The sequence below is a fragment of the Micromys minutus genome, assembly GCF_963924665.1.
Source record: "Micromys minutus genome assembly, chromosome: 12".
Lineage (NCBI taxonomy): Eukaryota > Metazoa > Chordata > Mammalia > Rodentia > Muridae > Micromys > Micromys minutus.
The window spans coordinates 55,795,495-55,819,014 of NC_137981.1; the positions used below are offsets into that span (position 1 = coordinate 55,795,495).

The window sequence follows — 23,520 nt, forward strand, 5'->3', positions numbered from 1 at the left end:
GTTTGGGGCTGTGCATATATTCTAAAGAAAATATGTGTGTGAGAGTATGTATGTACATATGTTTGTATATATGTATATATTTATGTATTCATTATAAAGATGTAGTCTTGGTTGATTATCTGGTTTGCATGGTTTTGAGATAAAATATTGGATTGATTTATTTGTGTGCCCTGTGGTTCATCTTGGACTGGACAGGTGGAGAAAGCCAAGGCTTTGCCATGCATCCAATAGTATTTCTGTGTGGGACTATGTTCAGAATAAGTCTGAAGGCTTGGCTTTTAGTTACATTTCTCTTAAAAGTAGTTAAACTGGGGCCGGGCTGGAGTTCAGTAGAAGTGAGTGTATACATGAACTTCAGCTTAATCTCTAGCACTGCCACCAGTAAACAACAGCAACATCTAAATAAGTCAAATCCATTCTTGCCCTGTGATCATTGGGGTTTGTTCTATGTGGGGTGCTTATGTACAATGCACCATGCAATCTAGGAGAGTATGCGACCACCACACAAACTTTAAAAGCAAATGTGAGTCCAATGCAGGGTGTGTGCAGTCATATGTGGATGACTTCCTTTCAACTCCCAGGCCATATTGTGCACATGACTGGATTATAATATGTGATAGCAGCCTCTGATAAAATGCTGTTTCTTGCCCCTGTTATTCAAAGCTGAGAACGCTTGTTTTTAAGAGTATGAGAAAGTACCTGACTAGGTTTCGAGACCTCTTTGTCACCCTGGTATCAGGGAGGTCTCTGTTCTAGTCCTTCTGGGGCACCATCACTCTCTATTGCAAACCTACTCTCAACAGCTTACCCAGATAAACCCACCCACGAGTTTATCCTACAAATATGTCTGTGTAAGCCTAGATCCTACATCACAGAATCCTTTGTGATGAAGGAATGGAACTGCATTACAATGTGGCTCATTGCTCTTGGCATGTGGTAATAGCGATAGATTCAGTAACTAAAGGCGGGCTGTGGGTTTGATTTCAGCAGGCACATTCCCAAAGTGCTTTCCATCGCCGGCCTGTAGTTGAAGGCTTATGACACAGTACACATTTGTGCAGAATGGATAGGACTGTATTGGCATCCCTATTTCACAAACAACTTGTGATTAAAAGGGAAGTACTGTCAGCTAAGTCTCAGGTGTAGGGCTTCTGACTCCTAGTCAGTGCCCATTTAACAGCCCACGATGCTTTGAAGCTTTAGACTTCTGAAGAGTCATTGTGGAGAGGCGAATAGTCCCTGAAAGGTACAACTTGGTCCCAGTGTAGAAGGAAGTAGATTCTGACTCAGTAAAGATGAGAATTTTCAGCAACTAGGATACTCGAGCAGTGCCGTGAGCTACTTTGCACAGCCGTGTGGGCCAGTGGCGCAGTGGGGAAAGGTACAATGTGTAGGTGACTTTCAAGACCCTTAAAATTCTGAGATTGTTTACAGCCTGTGTTCAAAAATGTCTGGTTCCCATTCCAGCTTGGACTAGAAGTAACCATGGAGGTCATGAAAGTGCTCAGGCCTATCCTCGGGTATCCCGTGTTGGAATTCTAGTTGGAGGTCAAGGGGCAGGGGTGAGGATGAGTTTCTAAGGGCCACGGGGGATGGAAGATGGTTTCGAGAACGTGTTGTTCTTACGGAGGACCTGTGTCCAGTTCCTAGTATCCACTGGCAGCTCATAAGTCCAGTTTCAAAGGATTTAGCACCCTCTTTGGGTCTACAAGGATACCAAGGACACACAGTCAGTAGTGCACGTACATACTGCAAACAACATTCATATACATAAAATGAAAATAAATAAGCATTCAGAAAGGACCACAAGGACTTTCTGAGTTGTGAGCTGCTTTCCTTGTTTATCCCACATGGAAACCATCACGGCCAGGCACTGCAGCTTCATTTTATCCAGAGGGGTCTAACCTCATCTGTTTAAAGAGTCTCGTTTTTTTCGGTGTGCAATCTCTGTGTTAATAGCAGGCCACCCAGTTAAGTTGGCATTTGTTCTTTAAGCTCTGCAAGGCCTGTGCCTGGCAGACTTGTCTGCTCATATCTTACACAGCCTACCTGTTCATGGGCGGGAGGTGTTACTGATGCTCTGCAAGATGAACATCAGCTGCTGCACACATCAACCCTGGTACACTCGCTGTCCTGTAAACCCAGCCCGCCCGGTGCCTCTGCAATCAGCATGTAAACTGCCCACTCCCATCCTAGTTCCCAACTTGTACCTTCCCATTCCGTGGTGGGAAACCTCTAGTATCACCAGACGTTAAGGTGGACTGCGTTTTTGGGGAATGGTCCTGAGCACGTACTCGCCTGCCGTCATAGCAGTCCTCCGAGAGAGGAGTCTCGGGATAATATGTCCACATAAAATACCCACCAGCAGATTCTGAAACTCCCAGCATGTCTCCCCATGGACAACTAGAGTTAAAAAAAAATACAGTCACTCTGACAGATTTTTTTTTTCCCCATGTTTCAATCAATAGGATGCTTTTTAAAGCTTACTTTTTCCATTGGATGCTTTAAGTGACGGATGAGACAAAAGGAAGAAAGCCAAGATAATATGGCAGCATAGGTGCTCCTCAGATCCTATAATGAACTCCACAGGGCATCCAATTTTGATGTATTAGGACTTTTTTATATAATGAGTACATTGTTAGGAATCGCATTTTTTATCGGCGGGAGCTGGAGATGAAACCGAGCTGACACCTTACCTCTTTGTAGTTAATTAGCAGGAGAAAAGTAGTGTTTTGAATCTCGGGTGGGAAAGGGGAATATTATTCATCCACCCTCTCTCCCGTCTTCTCCCTTCAAACACCTGGGTCTTTTTGTGCTCTTTTATTTGGTTCCACGGCTCAGCTGAATCTGGTTGGCAGAGAAAGGATGCGGGATGTTGAAGAATGGTTATTATTTAATGGGGAAAAAAAAACCCCTGTAACTCACTTCTCCCATTCCTTCAGCCTGCAGGGTAAATAAAATAGATCTAGTCTTTTTATTCAAAAGATCAGTTCCTTACCTAGACTGCGACATGAGGCAATGCCCATGGGACAGGGGCTCCTTGTTGTTGTTCTATTACCATTCGTCATCATTGAATCTTAATGCTCGGCACAGCATGTGGGACTTTGTAGGATTTGATTCGTGCTTATAAATCAATGAATAAATAAGATATCCTGTTGGCCCATCTGTACAGTGTTATTGTTGTTTTGTTTCATCTGGTATCTTCCTCTGGGAGGTAGGATGCCCATTTTAGGATGGGAAGTAGAGTTCATATTAGATTTGGGAGGTTAGAGGCAGGGAGTTCACACGTAGCATGCGCCATTAAGCTAGTGGACAGGGATGGGGTCTCCACGGACCTCCATTCAGATGAAGGCTAGACAAGTGGTGGGAAAATTCAGTCCATCTGCTTATGTGACCCATGCGTGTTTGTTCACGTTGGTGTGTCTTGTGCCCTGTCCCAGGGGAAAGCAGCCATTACTGTCTCTCCGTTCTAGGAACTCACTATGTCCCAGACTGGGCACTAGAACAAACTGGAAGACAGCAAGCATGGATGTATTACCTGCAGAGGGCTGACCTTATGGGGCTGAGGGTTCAGGAGAATAACCATCATCATTTGAACACCTTCTGTGTACTGGTTCTAGGTGCAGTCCTCCTCGCAGAGACCTTCTGAGTGACCTCAGGGGAAAACAGCTCTTCTGCAGCACTAGGCCTTAAGATAAGCTATTGAACTTTGGTGTACCAGCTCTTCTGTGGCCCTCAACTCTGTATGGTTCTGAAGAAAGCTGAGTACCAAAGGCCTGAGAATGGGCAGGGGTTTTTGCATTGCAAATTAGAGGCTCTGTGTATGGGGTATCTGGAACCAGGTTAAAGGGGGACTTAGCTCCAGGAGGATGTGGGAAAACAAGACTGGGATCACATCCATCTGGGAGGGTCCTGGGGCCACACCAGGGCTCCAATACCACTGCATAGAGAATGGAGGCTTTGATGACCCCTAAGTTCTTGCTTGTCTCCTTTGCTGCACAGAGGATGGGAGACATTGGCCACCCCTAAGTTCTTGCTCATCTCCTTTGCTCGTGAGCTTAGCCTTGATTTTCCTATCAATAAAAAATGGGCACTGTAATATCCATCTTGACAGCCACTTAGAGAGCCATTGTTGCTGCAAGACACACACAGGTTCAGAAGTCACGGGCATACCTATTGACAGGTGTGGTAGCTGGAGAAGGGACAGCTGTAACAATGACAGGGCCCCAAGAGCTCCTCTGGACAGAGTTCAAGCCTATTTCTCTTTACCCTTCTTGTAATTCCTTCCTCTCCTTCACACTCACCCATGCCTTCTCTAGCCACAAGGATTATGCCCTTCTCTGACTCTCTGACTGTCTAAGACATGGGGGACCAGTCATTATATTGTCTTCACTATCTTCACATTTCCTGTGTCCCTGAGCCATCTTAGCAGAACTCAAATCTAGTCTTCTTCACATAATATATACATATATATTATATGTATGCATATATATATACATACATACACATGTACACACATATGAAAGATATCTTGGTTTCTGTATCTTTGTTTCCTTCTCCAATGAATGGGAATAATGATGTCGCCTGCCTCAAGATATTTTCGAGGACTGGCCTGGCCATTCATCTCAGGAGCTTTGCACACATGCTACCTGCCTATACTGTCATTGCTCCCAGAGAATATGAGGTGCCCAATTCTTCACCTGCTCCCCACTGTCATCACAGACGTTTGCAAAGAGTTAATAACCTTTGTTTCCTTCATCATCTGAGGCTCTGAGCCTCCTGTGCCTTCTGACCACAGAGACAGCTAGCGCAAAATGCAGGAAAGCAGGGCTGAGTGCTGGCCCCTCGAGGCGTTCAGGAATTCACTCCAGATCTGTGGGTTTCAAACTATTAGAGATTATCTAGAGAATCTTGGAAGAGTACAGATTCCCACACTAAAAAATTGAAAAATAAGTCATTTACCAATCATAACAATACCAACAAGGCTATTATTAAGAAAGTTGGTATGGATGCATCCTGTGTTTCAATATGTCCACACCGCAGAGCTGTTTGTATGGCTGCCCTCCCTTGACAGGAAGCTGTCCACTTTATAATGGAAAATGAGAATCACACAGGACTTAGAAGAGTATGTGTCACTAGGCTAAGAGGACATTGTTGAGTCTGAAAGTACCCACATCTTGAAGGCTGGGTTGGTTTGGGAAAAAAAAAACAAAACAAAACAAAAAAAAAAAAAAAAAAAACAAAAAACCTAGTACAGAACAAATCTTAAGTATAATCCTCTGCAGTCAAAGATATTAATGTTCCCATTTTGCAGACAATAAGCCAAAGCCCAGAGAAGAGCTTCAGAAGGCCAACCTAATAGCCCAGAGGCTACCCAGCTACCTAGGCTACCAAACTCCCAGGATCCCCTCTGCCCCGGTGGCTCCTGTCCATCCTTACCCAGGACACATTCCAGTCCCTTTCCGTGTGCTTAGTTTTCAGGCACCGCTAGCCCATTACCCACTCCTCTGAAGTCGCATTTCTTCCTTTGGGTCTGGAGGGCCAGGCAGAGGAGCAGGAGTCTCAGAAAATGCACCTACCCAAACCTTTTCCTTTTTCCTTTCAGGATACTTTGGTCCAGCCCTGTGAAGACACCTGCTGTGCTGTAGCTAACTGTTAACAAGCATGTTTGCACATCCCTCCCATCATGCTATTTGCACGATGGAATGTGAAGACACAGCTCGAAATATTTTTTAAAATCTGGCCTTTTTATCTCAGGAAGCACAAAACAGTGTTTGCAGTTTGGCCTCCGGAATGAAATTAGCTCAGCGCATTAGCTCATTCCTGCCAGGCTGGGGCATTTCCATAAAGCTCCCAAGTCCCCTGAATCCTTTTGATCCTTTGCAGTGTGTATTTTTACACAGGTTCTTTTGCTTTGGAGAAATAAAGTAAAGACACAAAAAGGTGAGCTTGGCCAGTGCACCCTCTGCACTGTTTGTCAATGCAAATTGGGGCTTGAACTTGAATGATAGTTTCCTTTAAATGGCCAGGCTCCTTAAAGCCTCTTTACAAATAATGCCAGTGGCGATCTTAGCCAGAAGTATTTGCTAGAGAATGTCCCCCCCCCCCCACCCCGCACCTGGGTAAGCAAGATGGCTCACAGGAGCTTACTCTGAGAACACCTCGACCTGTGTTTCGACCTCAGAGTTGCCCTCTGGCCTGCACACATGCACCTGGGCGTGTGCACACCTGCTCTTTCACCTCCCTGCCATTCCCCACACACTAGTGAAAATGTTCCTGACCCCACATTGCTATCACAAATGAAGCTTTTTTTTTTTTTTTTTTTCTGAATCTGGGTATTCATTGTCACACAGGTGTGACTTACCATATAGATCACTGTTTGTGTGGCATTTGCTCTCTCCTAGTGAGTTCAGACTCCCCTGTTCTAAAATCTCTCCTTTGGGGTCATTGGATAGGCAAATACTTCACCTCTCTTTAAGACTTGGTGGGCTTGGATCCTGCTGCTTCCAAGATGTGTGACTTCTGTGAGAGAACTCGTAAAGAGACCTTGTCCTGCCCATCCATGAAGGAGGCAGTGTCTGGTTCTGCACCAGTAGATAGCAGTATTTGTATCCTGTGTTAGTAGAAGCCAAAGGGCTAAGGCAACTCAAGTGTCCATTGGTGAATGAATGCATAAACTAAACATGGTTTGCACATGCACACCTGTGCAGTGTGTGTGTGTGTGTGTGTGTGGGGGGGGGGGGGGCATATACCATATGATAGCATGTATTATTGCCATTGTTCTGTGCAGCCAACATGGTAACATTTAATCAAAGTGTTTCTTACACCACTGCCATTGTAGGTATCTTCCCATTACTGGGGGCGGGGAGGTGCACTCATGAGCTGTATTTCCTGGTCGCATTATCAAAGGTACATGAACATCTTCTTGGATCTTTCCACATTTGCAAGTGACCTTTCTAATTGGTCTTTTTCCCCTGTGATGGGTCAAATGAGGCTGGTCACCGTCTGTTCGGCATCACTGGCACACTTTCAAGCAGTTTTTCAGGTTATAAATAAAAGATGGTACCCTAATATTTCAATGTGCATTGATTTGCTTTTGTTCAGTCATTAAAAATATTGAAAATTCCTTACATTACAGTCCAGCTGCTACTTCCTATGTGAGGCACCTGCTTGCATCTCTGGTTTACATATCTTGCTGGGTTTCAAGGCTTTTCATACTGAATATGCCCATAATGTTTATGACATGCTGTTACCATTTTTAACATTCAGAGGGCCTAAGTGCTTTGTGTATGTGTGTGCTTATGTGTATGTGTCGTACATGATATATTCGTGTTGTGTGCACATATGTGTGTGTGGTGGTCAAAGGTCAACATCAGGTGTCTTTGCCCATCACTCTCCACAGAATTTTTTGAGACAGGGTCTCTCCTGAACCTGAACCTGGTTGGTTTTGCTAGGCTAACTGAGTTCTAGGACCCACCTATCTCTACCACTAACATCCTAGCATGTGTTACAGACCGGAGCCACCGTGCCAAGCTTTCTTATATGAATGCTTGAGATCTGAACCAAGGCCCTTACATTTGTGAGGTAGGCACTTTACAACTGGGCCTTCTCCCTGCTCCTTAATGCTTTCCATGTTACCGAGTCACTAATCACTTTAGTAGCTAAATTATTCAATTTGACATTTCAGATGATTAAATCAGGCATATAATAGACCAAAAGTGTTTTGCCATAACAACCATTATGCATGCTGTGTCTTCGAAGTACTCCCTGACCTCCCATTTGTTAGCATAAAGTCTACTTACAGGATTGGGATAAGGTGTGATGGCTCACCTGTAATTACACTGAAGGCGGAGACAGGAATCCCCAGAGAAAGTTGACTAGGGAAATTGACATCGACAATCTCTGGGTTTGATTGTGAGATCCTGCCTCAATGAATAAGGCAGAAAAGGGATCAGGGTTGGTTCCAGACATCAACCTCAGGCCTCTGCATGTACACACACCCATGCAGATGTTCCTTCACATGCATACTCAAACACTTGCAAACACATGCACATGAAAATGGAAAAAACAATAAATAAATATAAACTCCTCTTAGATGCTAAATCCTGTGACTATGGTTATCTGAATAAAATTGTACGGTATATTAGTCAGGGTCTTACTGCTGTGAGCAGACACCATGATCAAAGCAAGTCTTATAAATAACAACATTGAATTGGGGCTGGCTCACAGGTTCAGAGGTTCAGTCTATTATCATTAAGGTAGGAGCATGGCAGCTTCCAGGCAGGCTTGGTGCAGGAGAAGTTGAGAATTCTACATCTTCATCCAAAGGAAGCCAGAAACAGACTGGACACCCTCAGACAACTAGGATGATGGTCTTCAAGCCCACCCCACAGTGACATACTTCCTCCAACAAGGCCACACCTTCTAATAGTGTCACTCCCTGGAGATGAGTTCTCTGTCTATTTCTGAAGGTTTCTCTCCTGGCACTTCTCTGATCTGCCCTTCCCCCGAGCCTACTCCTTGTAGCACAGGGTGATGTAAAATGAAATTGGGGAAGTCCCTTTTCAGGGTTTTCTCTCCTGAGCACCAGGTCAGAATGCCTGGCTCTTGATTTCATAAAAACTGAGAGTAGACAATGACAATCCAGGTTGGGGACATGGCTCAGCAGTGAAAGCACTTGCCGTAAGAGCGTGAGCCCTGGAGTTCTCTAGAACACCCACACAAAAGCAGCAGCCCACCTAGAAATTCCAGCAGCAGGGAGAGAGAGAGAGAGATCCTCAGAGCAAGCCGGCAACAGGACTAAGCCATCTTACCAAGCTCTGGGTTCGACTAAGAAGTCTTGCCTGGGTGAATGAGGTAGAACAGCGATCAGGAGTAATTCCCCACATCAACTTGAAGTCTCCATATGCACACCCACGCACATGCGCCCACACACCTCAATAAATGTGAGTGTGGGGGAAGAAAATGAAAATGGAGTTTAGTTCTCATTTGAAGGGATGCTGAAGTGTTCATCCCAGGAATCCCCGGGGAGGAAAGCTGTGCTTTTATAACTGGGGACAGAGACCAAGCAACTGAAATTCAATTACACGTGTCCCCTTCCATCAGAGAGAAAAGTTCAGCTTCCATCTGCAGGATCTTTGGAGCACCAATAGCTTGCAATGACTTGATGTTATCAGAGAAATTGGGTTGTATGTTCCGTCTCTCTCTCTCTCTCTAGAAAAAACTGGCCACGCAGAAGTCGTCCGGGTTGTGTACCGGCCGGAGCACATCAGCTTTGAGGAGCTGCTCAAGGTCTTCTGGGAGAATCACGACCCGACCCAAGGTAGAGTGATGAGTGAGCCAGTATTTAATTATCTTACTAATTACAGCTGGGATAATTAGTGTTTGAGCTGCATGGGAGAGATGAACCTTGAAATCACACAGGAGCTCAAGAATATGATTGCAGACATTTACTGACTGAGCGGGGCGGGGGCACATGGGGAGTGCAGGGTAAGAGAATAAAGGCGCAGCCACAGTCAGCGCCCCTCCCCCCATTACAGCTGTCAGGGGTGGGAAAATTCCCACAGAGAAAGATGCCAGACAATGGAGATCCCTTCACCTTTGATTATTGCATTATTCTTCCTTAATGCAGCCTTTTGTCTACAAAATTAAAGTGTCTTCCCAGTAACCACAAAGTTTTCCTGATTTATGGTCCCTTTGTTTTCTCAGAGTTTAGCCTTTCTCATCTTTTTGACGTTATCGGGTTTGTTTTTTTAAAAGAAATGTCTGTGGGTGATTACAGGGACAAAAAGAATATAAAGGTGAAAACCAGTGTTCAGTAGTCCACAATGCAACTTGAGTTATTCAAACATTTCATTCGTCCTCCTTGGAATCTGTTACATGGGGATATTAATGTATTTTGACTACAAACAGTATCTGGTGGCCAGATACATTAATTGGATACACTCACAAGCAGAAAGTCCCTCGTGGGCTAACACTATAGTCAACAGTAAAAGATTTCTCCACTGCACCCTAGCCTCCTTACAGGGTGGCTTTGTCAGTGCTCGGGGATGGAGAAGCTTCTGAACTGGGATCTTGTACAAGCATCCTTTGGGCAGCCTCTGTCTACTCACAGAAACATTTTTTCCTTTGGGATTTTCTGTGATGGGTTTGCCATGTTGACAGTCTCTTAAGGAGTGGACGTTTCCTTTCCAGCTATATTTGTGCTTGTGGTGAAATTTTAACATGGGCCCAACAAAGCAAGTTGGTGGGTCATTAAGTGCTGTGTATTGTGTCAAGTGTGTCCCCCAACGTGTCCCACTAGAACTACCCACTACTGGGGTCATTTGCAGAGGTCAAAGATCAGAGCAAAGGCAAGTAGAGCAGACTGAGAGCTGTAATGGCATTAGGTGAGCCCGGGTAGATAAGGCCTAACAGTGGAGCTGTAGCCAAGCCTTCTGCTTTTCTATGGGGTGGGTCCTGAGTTAGAGTTGCGATGTGGGTCAGTGGGTCAAGGTCTACAGGGCCAAGAGCACTTCAGTCCAAAGGTTTGCTGTCATCAGAGTTTGGAGAAGAAGGCCACCTTGACAGCTCGGATAAGAAACTCTGACCAATGCTTATATCCAGGAGTTCAAGCTATTGAGTCTCCCTCGGGTGATGCAGACTTCTAGTCATCCGACCTGTAGCCAGGGGTCAAGAGAGAATGCTTTGAGCTTCTAAACCACCCAGGAGACCCACATCAGGAATCCAGAAAGCCGGAGGCAAGGTCCTGCAGGACAGCTTTGAGCCTGTAAATTGGCTGCTTTGCACAATGTTCTGTCCCTCTAAGGCCCCTGAAGCTTCACTTCAGTGACATCTCAGACAGTGCCACACATTGCTGTTCTTCAACCTTTCCATCCTTTAATATAATATCTTGCCCATTGCACTGTGTCCTTATCAGCTCAGGTATGGCCCCCAAACATCCAAGAGAGTCCCCGAGGAAGGCCCTGCAGACTCTGTTCTCTCCCATGCTTACACAGCCCTCACACACCTCTTCTTGGTTTTCTTGTTTGTTTGTTTATAGTCTGTGTTACTCTTCTAGCGTATAAGAAGGTATGAACGGCTGGCTGGCTTCAAAAGCTGGAATTTATTGCCTCAAAATTTTGGAGGCTTCTCAGCCATGAAGGGCAGGAGTCAGCAGGCTTTCTGTCTCCTGAGACCTCTCTTCTTGGTGTGCTGATGGCCCTCTTCTCTCTGGGTCCCTGTGTGGTCTTTTTTAGGTGGGTTTCCTTTTCTTACAAAGACACCAGTTTTACTAGTGATCATGTTATACTTAATTAACTATTACCAAACATCAGTCAGGCTGGAGAGATGTGTCAGCAGTCAGGAGTACTGTCTACTCTTCCAGAGGACCCGGATTTGGTTCCTGGCATCTACATAATATCCTTTTCTAGTCTCCAAGGGCACCAGGCACAGGCATTGTACACAAATATACACTCAGGCAAAACACCCATACATATAAAATAAAACGCTTGAAGAATCAAAACATATTGTTTTAAATCTACAAATGCAACCACATTCTGTGGTATCGGAGCAGTGACATCACCTTGTGAAAAGAGGAGGGGTACACTAGTGAACCCGTCACACTGTGCATCAGAGTGACAGCACTCGGCACTATCCACCGTGACAGCCTGCTTTTCTTCTAGGGATGTTTTTAATGTCATTCATAGACTCATAACCTAGAAGTCATTTAAAAACCCATCCAGGTGAGCATCATGGACCGAATCCTTGCCTTTCAATGTGCTTCCCATGAATGACCAGAATGACTTTGGGGATAGCTCAGTGCAGTGAAACATGCCAACAGTCTCTCTCCCTCCTCCTCTCCCTCTCCCTCCCCTTCTCCTCTCTTTCCACCTCCCCCTCTCCATCTCCCTCTCTCTCCCCCTTTCCCTCCCCATCCCCTTCTCTCAATCCCCCTCTTCCCCTCTCTCTCCATCCCCCAGTTCTCCCCCTCTCCCTCCCCCTCTCTCTCTCCTCTCTCTCCCCTCTTCCTCCTCTCTCTCCCTCTCCCTTACAAGGTTCCCCAGGAACCTTCTAGATGCCAGGTTAGGTTCACTGGCCTAAGGGATGACTTCATGACCTCGCAAGGCTTTTGTTCTATTGCTTAGGAGATGGGTAGATGACTTAGCAGAGATGTTAAAGTCATCCCGTAGAGCTGTTACCTGAAAAAAGAAGGTATCTTCCTTTGCTGGGTGACAAGGTGCTCTAAGAGTGCTCTGTTAGTTCACCAGGGAGGAAGATAAACAGGGACAGAGACATGTGACATGCACCAGGAGACTCCAGGGGCCTGAGACCTGTTCTTCCTGCAGCTAGCCTCCTTCTCTGCCATCTGCCTTGTGACCTCCTATGCCCCAGAGCCATGTGTTCTTCCTGCTCTTTAGCTAGACTCAAATTTCTATGCCTTCAATCACAGGAATTCCAACTCATCCATCCGTCCAATTTCATCACGATGCAAGCCATTAGGTTAATAGTCTCACCATTGACTAAGATGAAAGGGAGGTCACCAAGACTCTGAGGTTTGATTAGGGGTTTCCTCCGTAATTCAGAATAAGTACTCAGGGTTTGAGATATGTGACCAGAAAATGTATGAGACTCTCCTGTCACCATTTCTGAACAGCTGTGAAAGCAATTGTCCGCTCAGGACCCTGTATGTCCTCTGTTTGTCAGGCATAGCCTGTGGTGATGCTAATCACTAAATGTTCCAGATAGGTAGGAGAATTCAGCCCCCGAAGCAGAGGAAAATGTGTTCTCATAAGAAAGCAGTCAGAACCCAGTGGACCAAGATCAACTGAGCACTCAGACAAGAGTTTGTGAGACTGCACAGCATCATCAGACCAAGTGTGAATGAACACCAGAAAAACTAAAGCCAAAACACAAATCCAGAGGAACCCTGGATCATATTCCAGTGACTCCTGAGACTTCGGAACCTGTCGTCATGTGTTACTTCTCCAAGGTCAGATTGCAGACCATTGTCTGACTGTTAGGCAGTGGTCAGGAGAGAGTTAGCCTGTGAATGAACTTAGGCTCCCCTCCTCCTCAGTTTCCCAGGGAAATTGGTGTGCAAAGAGAGCCCTAAAGCCTCTTTAGGGTGAGGGTGGTGCAGGCATGCAAGGCTGCCTCATGCAGAGGGGAAACTTTCAGGAGCCAGCAGCATGGTGGGTGTGGGCAACTCTGAACTGTGGAGCAACTGCCCCTCAAATTTCTTTTCCAGAAGCAAGACTAAGCAATTCCTAAAGCCACCCAGGGAATGTTGCCCCCTGTTTGAGAACCTCCTGTCTGAACAGAGACGGACAGTGCTGGGCTGAGAAGGGCCGCCTGGCCTTTGAAGCTAGCACACTCCAAGAGAACATGCACATCTTCCCCCAAAGCATGACTCCAGAGACACAGACTGCAAATAGCATGTTGGAAGATTGTAGAACCTTCTTGATGAAGTTGTCAAATGTCTGAATGGGCCGCTCACAGTCTTGGATGGGAGTTTTATTGTATTTGGAGGGAAAATGGAACCCTTGGGTAGTATTTACTACTACGGGGATTTTTGCTAATGCTGAGGGTACTACCATGGAAGAGGCAGAATGAATTCAAGGTTAAAATCTCTATTCAAGTAAATCACATCCCCAGGACATAGAGGAAACAGGAAATGCTATGTGTCTGTGCTTCAAGGGACTGAAGCAACACTCACAGGCAGAACAGAGTCACAGACATGGTCACTACTTAGAAGGGGACAAAACTGGCAAGAACTGGAAGAGTCTGGTGCTTTAAGATACTGTATGGAGGCTGGAGAGGTGACTTAGTAATGTGCCTGCTATACATACATGAGGGAAAGAGTTTGGAGAGCCCAGTGTCTATGTCAGAAGCCTATCCAGATGTTGTTGGCCTGTAATTCTAGAGCTGGGAGAGTAGAGACGGACGGATCCCTGGAGTTTATTGGCTGGCCAGCCTACCTGCATTGAGCTCTGGATTCAATGAGAAGCCTCGACTCATTAAGGAGGGCAACTGATATCACACGTGCACACACAAACACACACACACACACCCACACACACGTGCACACAGCACACATGAATGCACACAGCAATGCACACACATGCACACAGCACACATGCATGCACACACATCCACATACACAGACACACAGAGTTATAGATAGGTCGAGAAATTTGTTCTTCCACAGTCACTGAGCCAGTCCCAAGAGATTGTGTCTCAGTGGTTTGGAGTGGAGTAGCTGGCTGGAAACCTCAGCTTACATTTAGCTAGAGAAGAAGAGACTCTTTTACCTCATCCACCAGTTACTACAAAATCTGTACTTTGACTAAAAATCCGTAAGTTTAGGCCAGTGCATCTTGTGTTTGTTTTCTGTCTTAACCCAAGGGGCAGACATAACTATAGGTGTAACCATTTTGTCCCCTAACTGCTGAAATTCCACAGGAAAAATGGAAGAGACTGAGATTAAAGAGATTTGGGTTCTGGCTCCAATTTAGACCCTCTCCAGATTTGAGATGTTGGACCAAGACACTCAATTCTGAACTTTTCTGTTTTTCTTTAATCTTCTTATTAGTCAGGGTTGTCTAGAATCACAGAATGTATGAAATGTATATGTATTTATTGGGATGTCTTACAGGCTGCAGTCCAACTAATCTAAATAATGGCTGTGAATGGAAAGTTCAAGAATCTAGTAGTTGCTCATTCCGGTAAGGCTGGGGTCTCAGCTGATCTTCTGTATTTGCTGGGATCCTGAAGTCTCTGCTGCTAGGGAAGGGGTGCTGTGCTAGCAAGGTGAAGGCAAGCAGGCAAAGAGAAGCCTCCTTCTTCCCTGTCCTTATGTAGACTGCCAACAGAAGGCGTGTCCTAGATCAAAGGTGTGTCTTCCCACCTCAAGATCTACACCAAAAGCCTGTGTCTTCCAGCCTCAAGATTTGGATCACAGGTGTACCCTCTATTTCCAGATTATAGTTCATTCCAGAGATAGTCAAGTCGACAACCAAGAACAGCCATCAGATCTGCTAAAGATGCAGCCAAGCCTCATGGGGTATCTGGCATAAGAACTAACTAGACAAGCATGAAAACCTCAAGGTACCAAGGGAGTGCCAGGCAGAGTTCGAACTTCCTCAACACAGCAGCATTTCACCTGACTTTGAAGTTTGACATTGCCCTCTGTCTGCGAGAGGCTGGGTTTTAGATTCTCAGATTCTCTTGTCCCCATGTGATTGGGATGAGTTCAACATGGCTTGTGTTTTTATTCCATGATGCTGTTGATGCAGACAGTGAGCCTCCCTCACAGGCTTCTGAATTTTGCTTCTGAGACAGGGAATGAGAAGATGTGATCCCAGCCTCCAGTGCCAGGATATGTGCACAACAGTGATACAGTTCCATATTTGTATTGCTGCCTAGGATACAGAGTTCAGATGCAGACCCTGGGCCAAGTCACAATATACACTGTCTGACTTCTCAGACATAAGCTATTTCATCTTGTCTATCTGGGGTGAGGGACCCCTACAGTTATTAAGAACCTTTTAGGGGCTAGGCCTAAGTGTTGAGTGTTTTAGATTTTTGACTTCTCTTCATCTTGCCTGTAATCCTCGTTTAATGGAAGAGAAGAGGCAAGGTTCCTAAGGCCTCAGAGCTTTGCCTAGTGTTGGTGGGCCCCATGTTTGCTGACGGCTCAGTCTAGCTTCTTCCCTTAGCTCTAGAAGGGAGCAAACTCCCGGGCAAGAGTACCTCCTCCTATGTTAACATGCTGGTCCTTTGTGATAAGTTATGACATCAGTGTCCTTTTTAAAGTGACAGCAGGAAATACTAGTTCTATGGATTGAATTCCACCCTAAAGTGAAAGCCACATTTTGTTAACTATAGCAGCCTCACTTGCCTCTGGGAAATGGGAATAGCTACCCATAGTATGCATCCCATGGCACTAGCCATGCCAGCTCACTGTGGGGTTTGCAGGTCTTCCCTGGTAGCTCTAAACCAAGAACAATTTGCAGATAGTCCTTTGGGAGCCATGCCCTGTTCACAGTGGCTACCGACCCAGTGTCTGTTTCTCCTCTTGGATAACGTATAATTTTAGCTGGGTGTGCACCTACTAATACAGGCTCAAACTCTGGGCTGGAGAGATGGCTTAGCAATGCAGAACACCTGTGTTTTTGCAGAGGATCCAGGTCCAATTCTCAGAGCCCGCATGGTGGCTCGAAACTCCGTAACTCCAGAACCAGGGATCCAGTGCCCTCTTCTGACCTAAGCAGGCACTAGGTATGTACATGGTGCACAAATATTCATACACATAAAAGTTAAATAAATCTTTTTTTAAAAGACTCAAACTTCCATATGCCTAGAGAGAAGTATGGTATTTGTTGGAAGTTTTACTATTCAGGTATTAGTGAGTGTGATGGGGTCAAGTTCAGGCTCTGTGTACCTAGGAAGGATGTTGACCAGCTCCACATCTCCTCCTCCTCCTCCTTGTCAGTGTGTGAATGCAGCGGATCATGTGTTGTTTCTGTGCCCGTAGAGGCTGAGAATGGTAAGTCTGGAGCTTATGCAGCTGGATGTCACTACAGTCCCAATCTGGCACCGGCAGCCTAGAGAATTCCTGGATTGCTGCTGGTCTTCAGTCTACACTGAAATCCTCAAGAGGAGGATTCTAATATTGGTGAAGGCGTGCCTCAGCAATGGTGGTAGATGAACTGGCCAGTGAGACGGGGGGCAGCTACAAGAATGCAAATCCATGCAAGATTTCTCAGCTTACATGGAAGGCTGGAAAGTTCCCAGTACAGAGTGTGTGTGTGTGTGTGTGTGTGTGTGTGTGTGTGTGTGTGTGTGTGTGTGTGTGCAGGTAAACTTACAGAGGCCAGAAGTTTATGACAAGTGTCCTGCCCATGGCTTCCTACTTTGCTTCTTGAGGCAGGGTTTCTCACCAAACCCACTACTCACTGGTTAGCCAGACTGGCTGGCCACAGAGCTCTGGACATTACCTCTCTCAGCCTCAGCCTCCAGCATGAGGCTTACAGACATGAGCCACCAGGTCATTTCTCCAGACCCCCAAGGAGACTGCCTCTCTAGCCAGTTCCTCTGGCCCGAGTTTTCCCCTTTCACATACTCTACCGGTTCAGTGTGGCTACCCTATAACCTCTTTCCAGGTGCATGGAAGAGCAGCCAGTCTCCCCCATGCACACCACCGCACTGTCTACTGGGAAACATTAACTGCAGGGTAAAAGTCCCATTTCCTCCTGTTTCCCATCAAGTGCGTAATTAAGTGCTGGTGTGTGTATATTTGAACTTGCCAAATTAATATCTGAACTTTATTGTGCTGACCCTTTTAAGTTAGTTAGTTTTTTTTTTTTTAAATAAGTCACCAGTTTTGAAGGACTATCCTTTTTTTAGATCATGTGTAAGAAATCTATCATCTGCAAATAATTAGACAGTGGGAATTATATTGTATTGCTAATGAGCAGATGTGCACCCTTGCAGTGAGGGAACAGCTGCACACACACAAAATGTAAAAATGGCCCAAACCCAGCATTATGAATTCTGCAAGGGGCTTCATTCTTTTAAGAATTTCAGGGAACAGAGAAAAGGGAAACAAAGAACCTGGTATTTTTTCCTTTATTAATTCTTCTCTCGAGTGTGCGTCCCCTGCATAGTGTCATCATACATGTGCGTAGCATCCCTGCTGTCTGCACTCCCAAGTGTTCCTTTCACTGAATGCTCATATGGAACAGGTTTGCTCGGCTGTTCCTCCCAACTGACTGAAGGACTCTTAGTGGTTAGCATCTCCATGCTGGCCACAGTGCTTGGGAGCTTATGTATGTAAAACCCTATTAGATTCTTAAAGGTACCCATAAAAGTTAGACCCATTCTTCAGATGGATGGATTGCCCCAGTGAGGCAAGAGGATTCACCCAGAGCCCACTAGGACATTATTACCGTTATGTGACAAAGATGTGATTTGTTTCTCTAGGCTCAGTTACAAGCCTTCGGTTCCTCCTCTGGTAAGACATGTGACTCTGCATTGTTAAGTGATGATTTCAGAAGGCAGGAAGCATGGCCTATGGTGACTGGAAAGAACTGCACACTTGCCAGTGTCTTAACTCCTGTGGTGTCCATTACAATTTCATATGTGCTCTTGAGGATCAGTGGGAGGGAGATAACTGGGCTGTTGGAAACATTCAGAGGGATTACACACATTTTAAATCATCATTTGGAATCTGAAAACCATGTACTACAGCAATAAAATATGAAGTCAGAAGAACTACTAGGCTTCAAACAAGGGTCCTAAGTTAGGAAAGAGCCGGTGGCATTGGTGGGAACTGGAGTTACTAGGCTCCAACAATGGCAGGCTGGGCTGTTTTGTTCACCTCCCAGATTAAAAATGACTTAAGATGTTGGGTCACACACTCAGAATGCACTGAAAACATCACAAGCAACAACTGGCAGATTGTAAGAAATGACCAGATCAAGATGGAAGGAAACAGGGAGCAAGACAGTCAGAAGAGGATGGGAGATACCATGTTCTGGGAGAATTCTCCAGCACCATAAAATGTGGGTTTGGAGGTCCTTACTAATGGCATTGGGGGTGTAAGCAGCTTAGAGCCATGAACTTATTGGACACATATGAAGCCCTGTATTGCACCTGGAAATGGTCTGTCTTCTCATCATACACAGAACATACACTAAGCCAGAAAAAAGATTAGTGTGGCTAACAGGTTTTAAATCACATGGGCTAGAATTCTCTTAGAACCACTGCATTCTACTGGAAATTAATAGCAGTCAGTTATCCAGAAAAGTTCCCTTATGTTAAAAAGAAAATTTAATTTCTAACTATCTTGAATTTTTGTCTGCATGTGAAATGTCCCCATAGGCTTGTCTATTTGAACACTTGATCCCCTGATGGTGGCGCTGTTTGGGGTTGTGGGGCCTTTAGGAGGTGAGGGCCAGCAGGAGGAAGTGGCCCAGTGCAGGGTGGGGACTTGACACTTACAGTGAAATCCTGGTTCTTGTCCTGTCTCTGCTCCCTGATCTCCAGTGAGCTAAGCAAGCAGAGTGGAAAGTTCTGCCACATGCCTTTCGCCACTTCAAGGAACCATGTTCCCTCAAACCATTAACCAAAATGAACCCCCTTAAAGTTGTTTATTATTGTCCTGACAAGAAAAATCACTAGCAAACCGAGTTATTAAGAATAAGTCATGAACAAAATTAGAAAATACTTTAATTAGGTGATGATTAGGATACTATATATCCAAGTTCACAGTGCATGGCTAAACAGATCTTAAACCCATCTGTGAGAAGACAGAAGAACATCTGTTGTAGTAAATATTTAAAAGGTTCTATTGTTACTCCCCCCCCCCTTCTTGCAGTCTTACTCCCTGGGAGCTACGCTGGGCACCAGGAGCTGCATGAGCCTCACCAGCAGGCATTTCAGTGCAGAGCTGGAGCGCAATCTCCTAAGCAGTTAGTTCTCAAGCCTGGTACCCACACATCTCATTCCACAGGTCCAGTAAAAACATGACTCCACATCTATTAACTTATCAAACAGGTTTATATGTTAAATTCTCAATTTAAAAACCCCACACCATAAGCTTACAACCAGCAGACAACGATACAAACTGCCCACCTAGAAAAGATAAATTAGACCCATAGAAACCCTTAGAAATAATCATGACAACCTGATCAAGCTGGAGATGCACCAAGAGGAACATACACATCTGCCTCCATCTCCTCTGTCAATCTCTGCCTAGCCCTCCTCTTCCTCTCCTCCAGCCTCTTTCCCCACCTACCTCTCCAGTGTCCAATCATGCATTGCCTTAACATCAACCCACAAGCATCTATCTCAAGATGTATGAAAACCAACCAAAAGTAATCTCAAATGGTAGGAAAGAGATAATTAACAACATAAACCAATGATGTGGAGTTCAAACCACAGCAGAGAAGACCATGAAGCTCAAGACTTTCCAAATGTGCATTAAACTAGTAAACTGTTAGAATAATTGATCAAGAACAACAACAACAACAGAGCAAACAAACAAATAAACAATAAATAAATAAAACAGGGCAGAGAACCCCAATATGAAAAATAAAAAATGGAATCTCACTGCAAACGCTGAACATGTTGGAAGACTCAGAGGGCATCTGCAGCAATGAACTTGAGATGAAAGTTACATTGAAGATAAGCCCCTTAAAAAATAGAACCCAAAAGAATGAAACAACCTAAGGGATCCTTAGAGAAACTAAATCCATACCTAGGAAGATATATGCTTCAGTGGGTTTTATCAACATTTACGAGAGAAAAGGTTGCCATCTTGTGGGATGTCTTCCAAAGGCTGAATAGGGAGTGGAAGTATGTTCCATGCCTCCCTATAATCTTGACACTCAAATCTGAGCACATGAGAAAACAAAATCACAGTACAGTCTTACCTGGGAACTTGTGTACAGAAATCTCCAGTGGGCTATTAGCAAACTAAAATTGGTGACATCTTGAGACAATGACCAATTGGACTCCAGAGCACGTGGTTTAGCGGTTCTGTGCTAACCATGAGCAAGTAGACTCCAGAGCACAATGGTTAGCAGTTCAGCGTTAACCAAGAAAACTGTACAAAGTGTTTCCTGGACAGATTAAAAGAAAAACATGGCTACCAAAGTCAATGCAGCAAGGTATTTAACACAATTTAGTATTTTTGAGAAAAGCCTGGAAAAGAGTCTGTACAAAGACCTACTGTGTGCATACATGATATTTAACAGTGAGCTATTCAGAAACTGTACCGTGTTGGAGCAAGTACTATAGTTTTGTTTGGTCTTATGTGCTTTGCTTGTTTATTTACTTCTCACTTTGTAGCCCAGGGCAGCCTGGAACTCATCATCATGTAGCCCATGCAGGTGTCAAACTCACAAGAGTTGCCATTAGAGATGTGCACTCTGTTACAGTCTCTATTCTGCCTTGTACTGGGGTAGATAGGGATTCTTCTTCAGATCTAAGTTAAGGAGAGAAGCAAAGTGAATGACTGAGTAATGCTCACTTATCCCCAGCTCTCTGGGATTTCCTCCTCTTCTAGTGGTCATGTGACTGAGTTCTGACCAATGGCAAAATGACATCTGCTACTTCTAGTCTTAACTCCCAAGACTCCTGCCTAGGCCCTGAGCTCTAAAAGGAGGAAACAACTTGGGTGGGGAAGCAGTCTACCAAGGATGCATCAGCCTCTACCAGGCTAGGTGCCCTATGCTCTCAAGAGGCAAAGAGGGGCTAGCAGCTCTAACTAAATGAATTTTGCACACTCAAAAGATAAACTATTAGGTTCAGCCATGAGAATTTCCGATAGAGGTTCCTTGAAGGGAAGTGTCAGTAACAAATCTCTAATAGTGTTCACTAAGCCATGGGATAGCTGGAGGATCCAGTAACAAACGGGCTTCTCTTAGACTTCCTCTTAGAATATTTTGTAAATTTTGTATAAGCCCCAGTGAAAACCTACACTTCTGCTGCTGTGCTGTTGCTGTTCTTACTCTCTTCTCCTCCACCCTCTTCTCTGGACTTAAACAACAACAAATCCCCAGTATTTATAAAAAGCAAATGTTTTCTTATATAACTACAAGAACACAGGAACTTTTTCTTCTTCGAGTCTTGAGTCATTGTGCGATTGCACCAGTTAGGCTGCTATGCATTTGATGTGGGGGAAGATAAACAGATCATGCAGAAGAGCGAAGTCAAAAGTGGAGATGCCTGAGGACAGAGCTACAGACACCATCGCTTCAGAGCACTGGGGAGACGGCTTTTCAGTGAATGAAGACTCCTTTTGTTTGTGTGTGTGTTTGTTGTCCTAGATCCTTTTCTTAGTGGGAAAATCTGCCTCAATCAATGCACAAAAACCAATACCTTGGACATTTAAGACTTAAAAGCCAAAAGTAAAGTATGCAGGACTTCAGGTGAATGACTTTATCGTGATATGGGTCTGTGAGCGATAACCAAAAAGACAAAATAAGTTCGACAAATTCATCCTTCTCAAAATTTTGGCTTATCATAAAGCATTGTGGGGGCTGGAGAAAGGACTCGGCAGACACCAGGTGTATATGAAGACAAACACTCCTACACATAAATTAAATATAAATAAAAATTAAGCAAATTAAACTATTGTAAAGAAAATGCCAAGAGTAATATGATTATATGTGATAGCAGATTTATATCCAGAGTATTTAAAAGATATGAAATTGTTTTTTTTTTTTAAAAAACAGATTGCTACAAAGAAATGTGGCCAAGGTATCTAAATAGCAATGGAGAAGCATAAAATTAAAAACATCACTATCAATTAGGAGAATACAGATTAAGGCCAAGTGAGACTGCATTATGGACAAAGCTCCCTGACAGAAAGTGGAGTATCAGACATGAGCACATATGTGTTCCGGACGCTGGGTAGAGCAAAGTGGACGTTGTAAAGCAGGGTCACTGCTCCAGAAAGTGGCTCACATGTAGTTACATCGAAGATGTGCAAACCTCACTGACTACCAGCTCCCATCCTATGCATGTACCCATAAGAACACCATGTATACGCATAGCAGAGAGCATGTTGAGAATGTCCTTGGCAGTCCCAGGCTAGTCCCAGGTTAGTCCCAGGCTAGTCCCAGGCTAGTCACAGGCTAGTCACAGGCTCATCACCGGATGAAGGAAGGCATCCGTGGTGCTGGTTCTGAAGCCACAAAATGAAGAAAATGTGATATTGAAACATCTTTGTTCTTCATAAATTTCAAAACTAGTGAAACTAAACTAGAAGGCATTGTCATTAGAAGGCACACAGGCACTCCATCTCTTTATGTCGGTGGTCTTCTTCTGAGCGTTACTGTAACATTGAAGTGTACATTTTAATAAATCATGTAACATGTTTTATGTACTTTTGATACATGTGTATACATGCTTTATATACTTTCCTGTATTGAGTCTTAGTTTCAGTTTGTGTTGTTGCATTAAAATAATGGACAAAAGCAACTTAAGGGAGAAAGAACTTATTTTTGTCACAGTTGGAGGTGTAGCCCATCCATCATGGCAGAGAAATCAAAATGGTGGGATAGCTCCAAGTAGCCATCAGACTCCATTTATAGTCAGCAACAGAGAGTGCTAGATGCATGGCTGCTCCATTTTATGTCACCTATTTATGCTTGGTGTCTTTTTGGTAAACATCCTTAAAAAAAAGTCTCACTGCTGGTCTGTGGTGGTCACTGGTGATCTGTGCTGGTCTGTGCTGGTCTGTGCTGGTCACTGGTGATCTGTGCTGGTCTGTGGTGGTCACTGGTAATCTGTGCTGGTCTGTGCTGGTCACTGGTGATCTGTGCTGGTCTGTGCTGGTCACTGCTGGTCTGTGCTGGTCACTGCTGGTCTGTGCTGGTCACTGGTCACTGGTGATCTGTGCTGGTCTGTGCTGGTCACTGGTGATCTGTGCTGGTCTGTGTTGGTCACTGCTGGTCTGTGCTGGTCACTGATGGTCTGTGCTGGTCACTGGTCACTGGTGATCTGTGCTGGTCTGTGCTGGTCACTGGT

The 23,520-nt window shown here is 44.8% G+C and overlaps 1 protein-coding gene across 1 annotated transcript in view; it reads left to right on the plus strand.

Moving 5' to 3' along the window:
- MSRA (methionine sulfoxide reductase A) overlaps positions 1-23,520 on the plus strand; it is a 302,427-nt gene that overhangs the window by 190,429 nt on the left and 88,478 nt on the right. Inside the window, exon 4 of the mRNA XM_080926666.1 lies at positions 9,218-9,322. Coding sequence (XP_080782792.1) covers positions 9,218-9,322 — 105 coding nt within the window. The remainder of the gene's footprint in view (positions 1-9,217; positions 9,323-23,520) is intronic.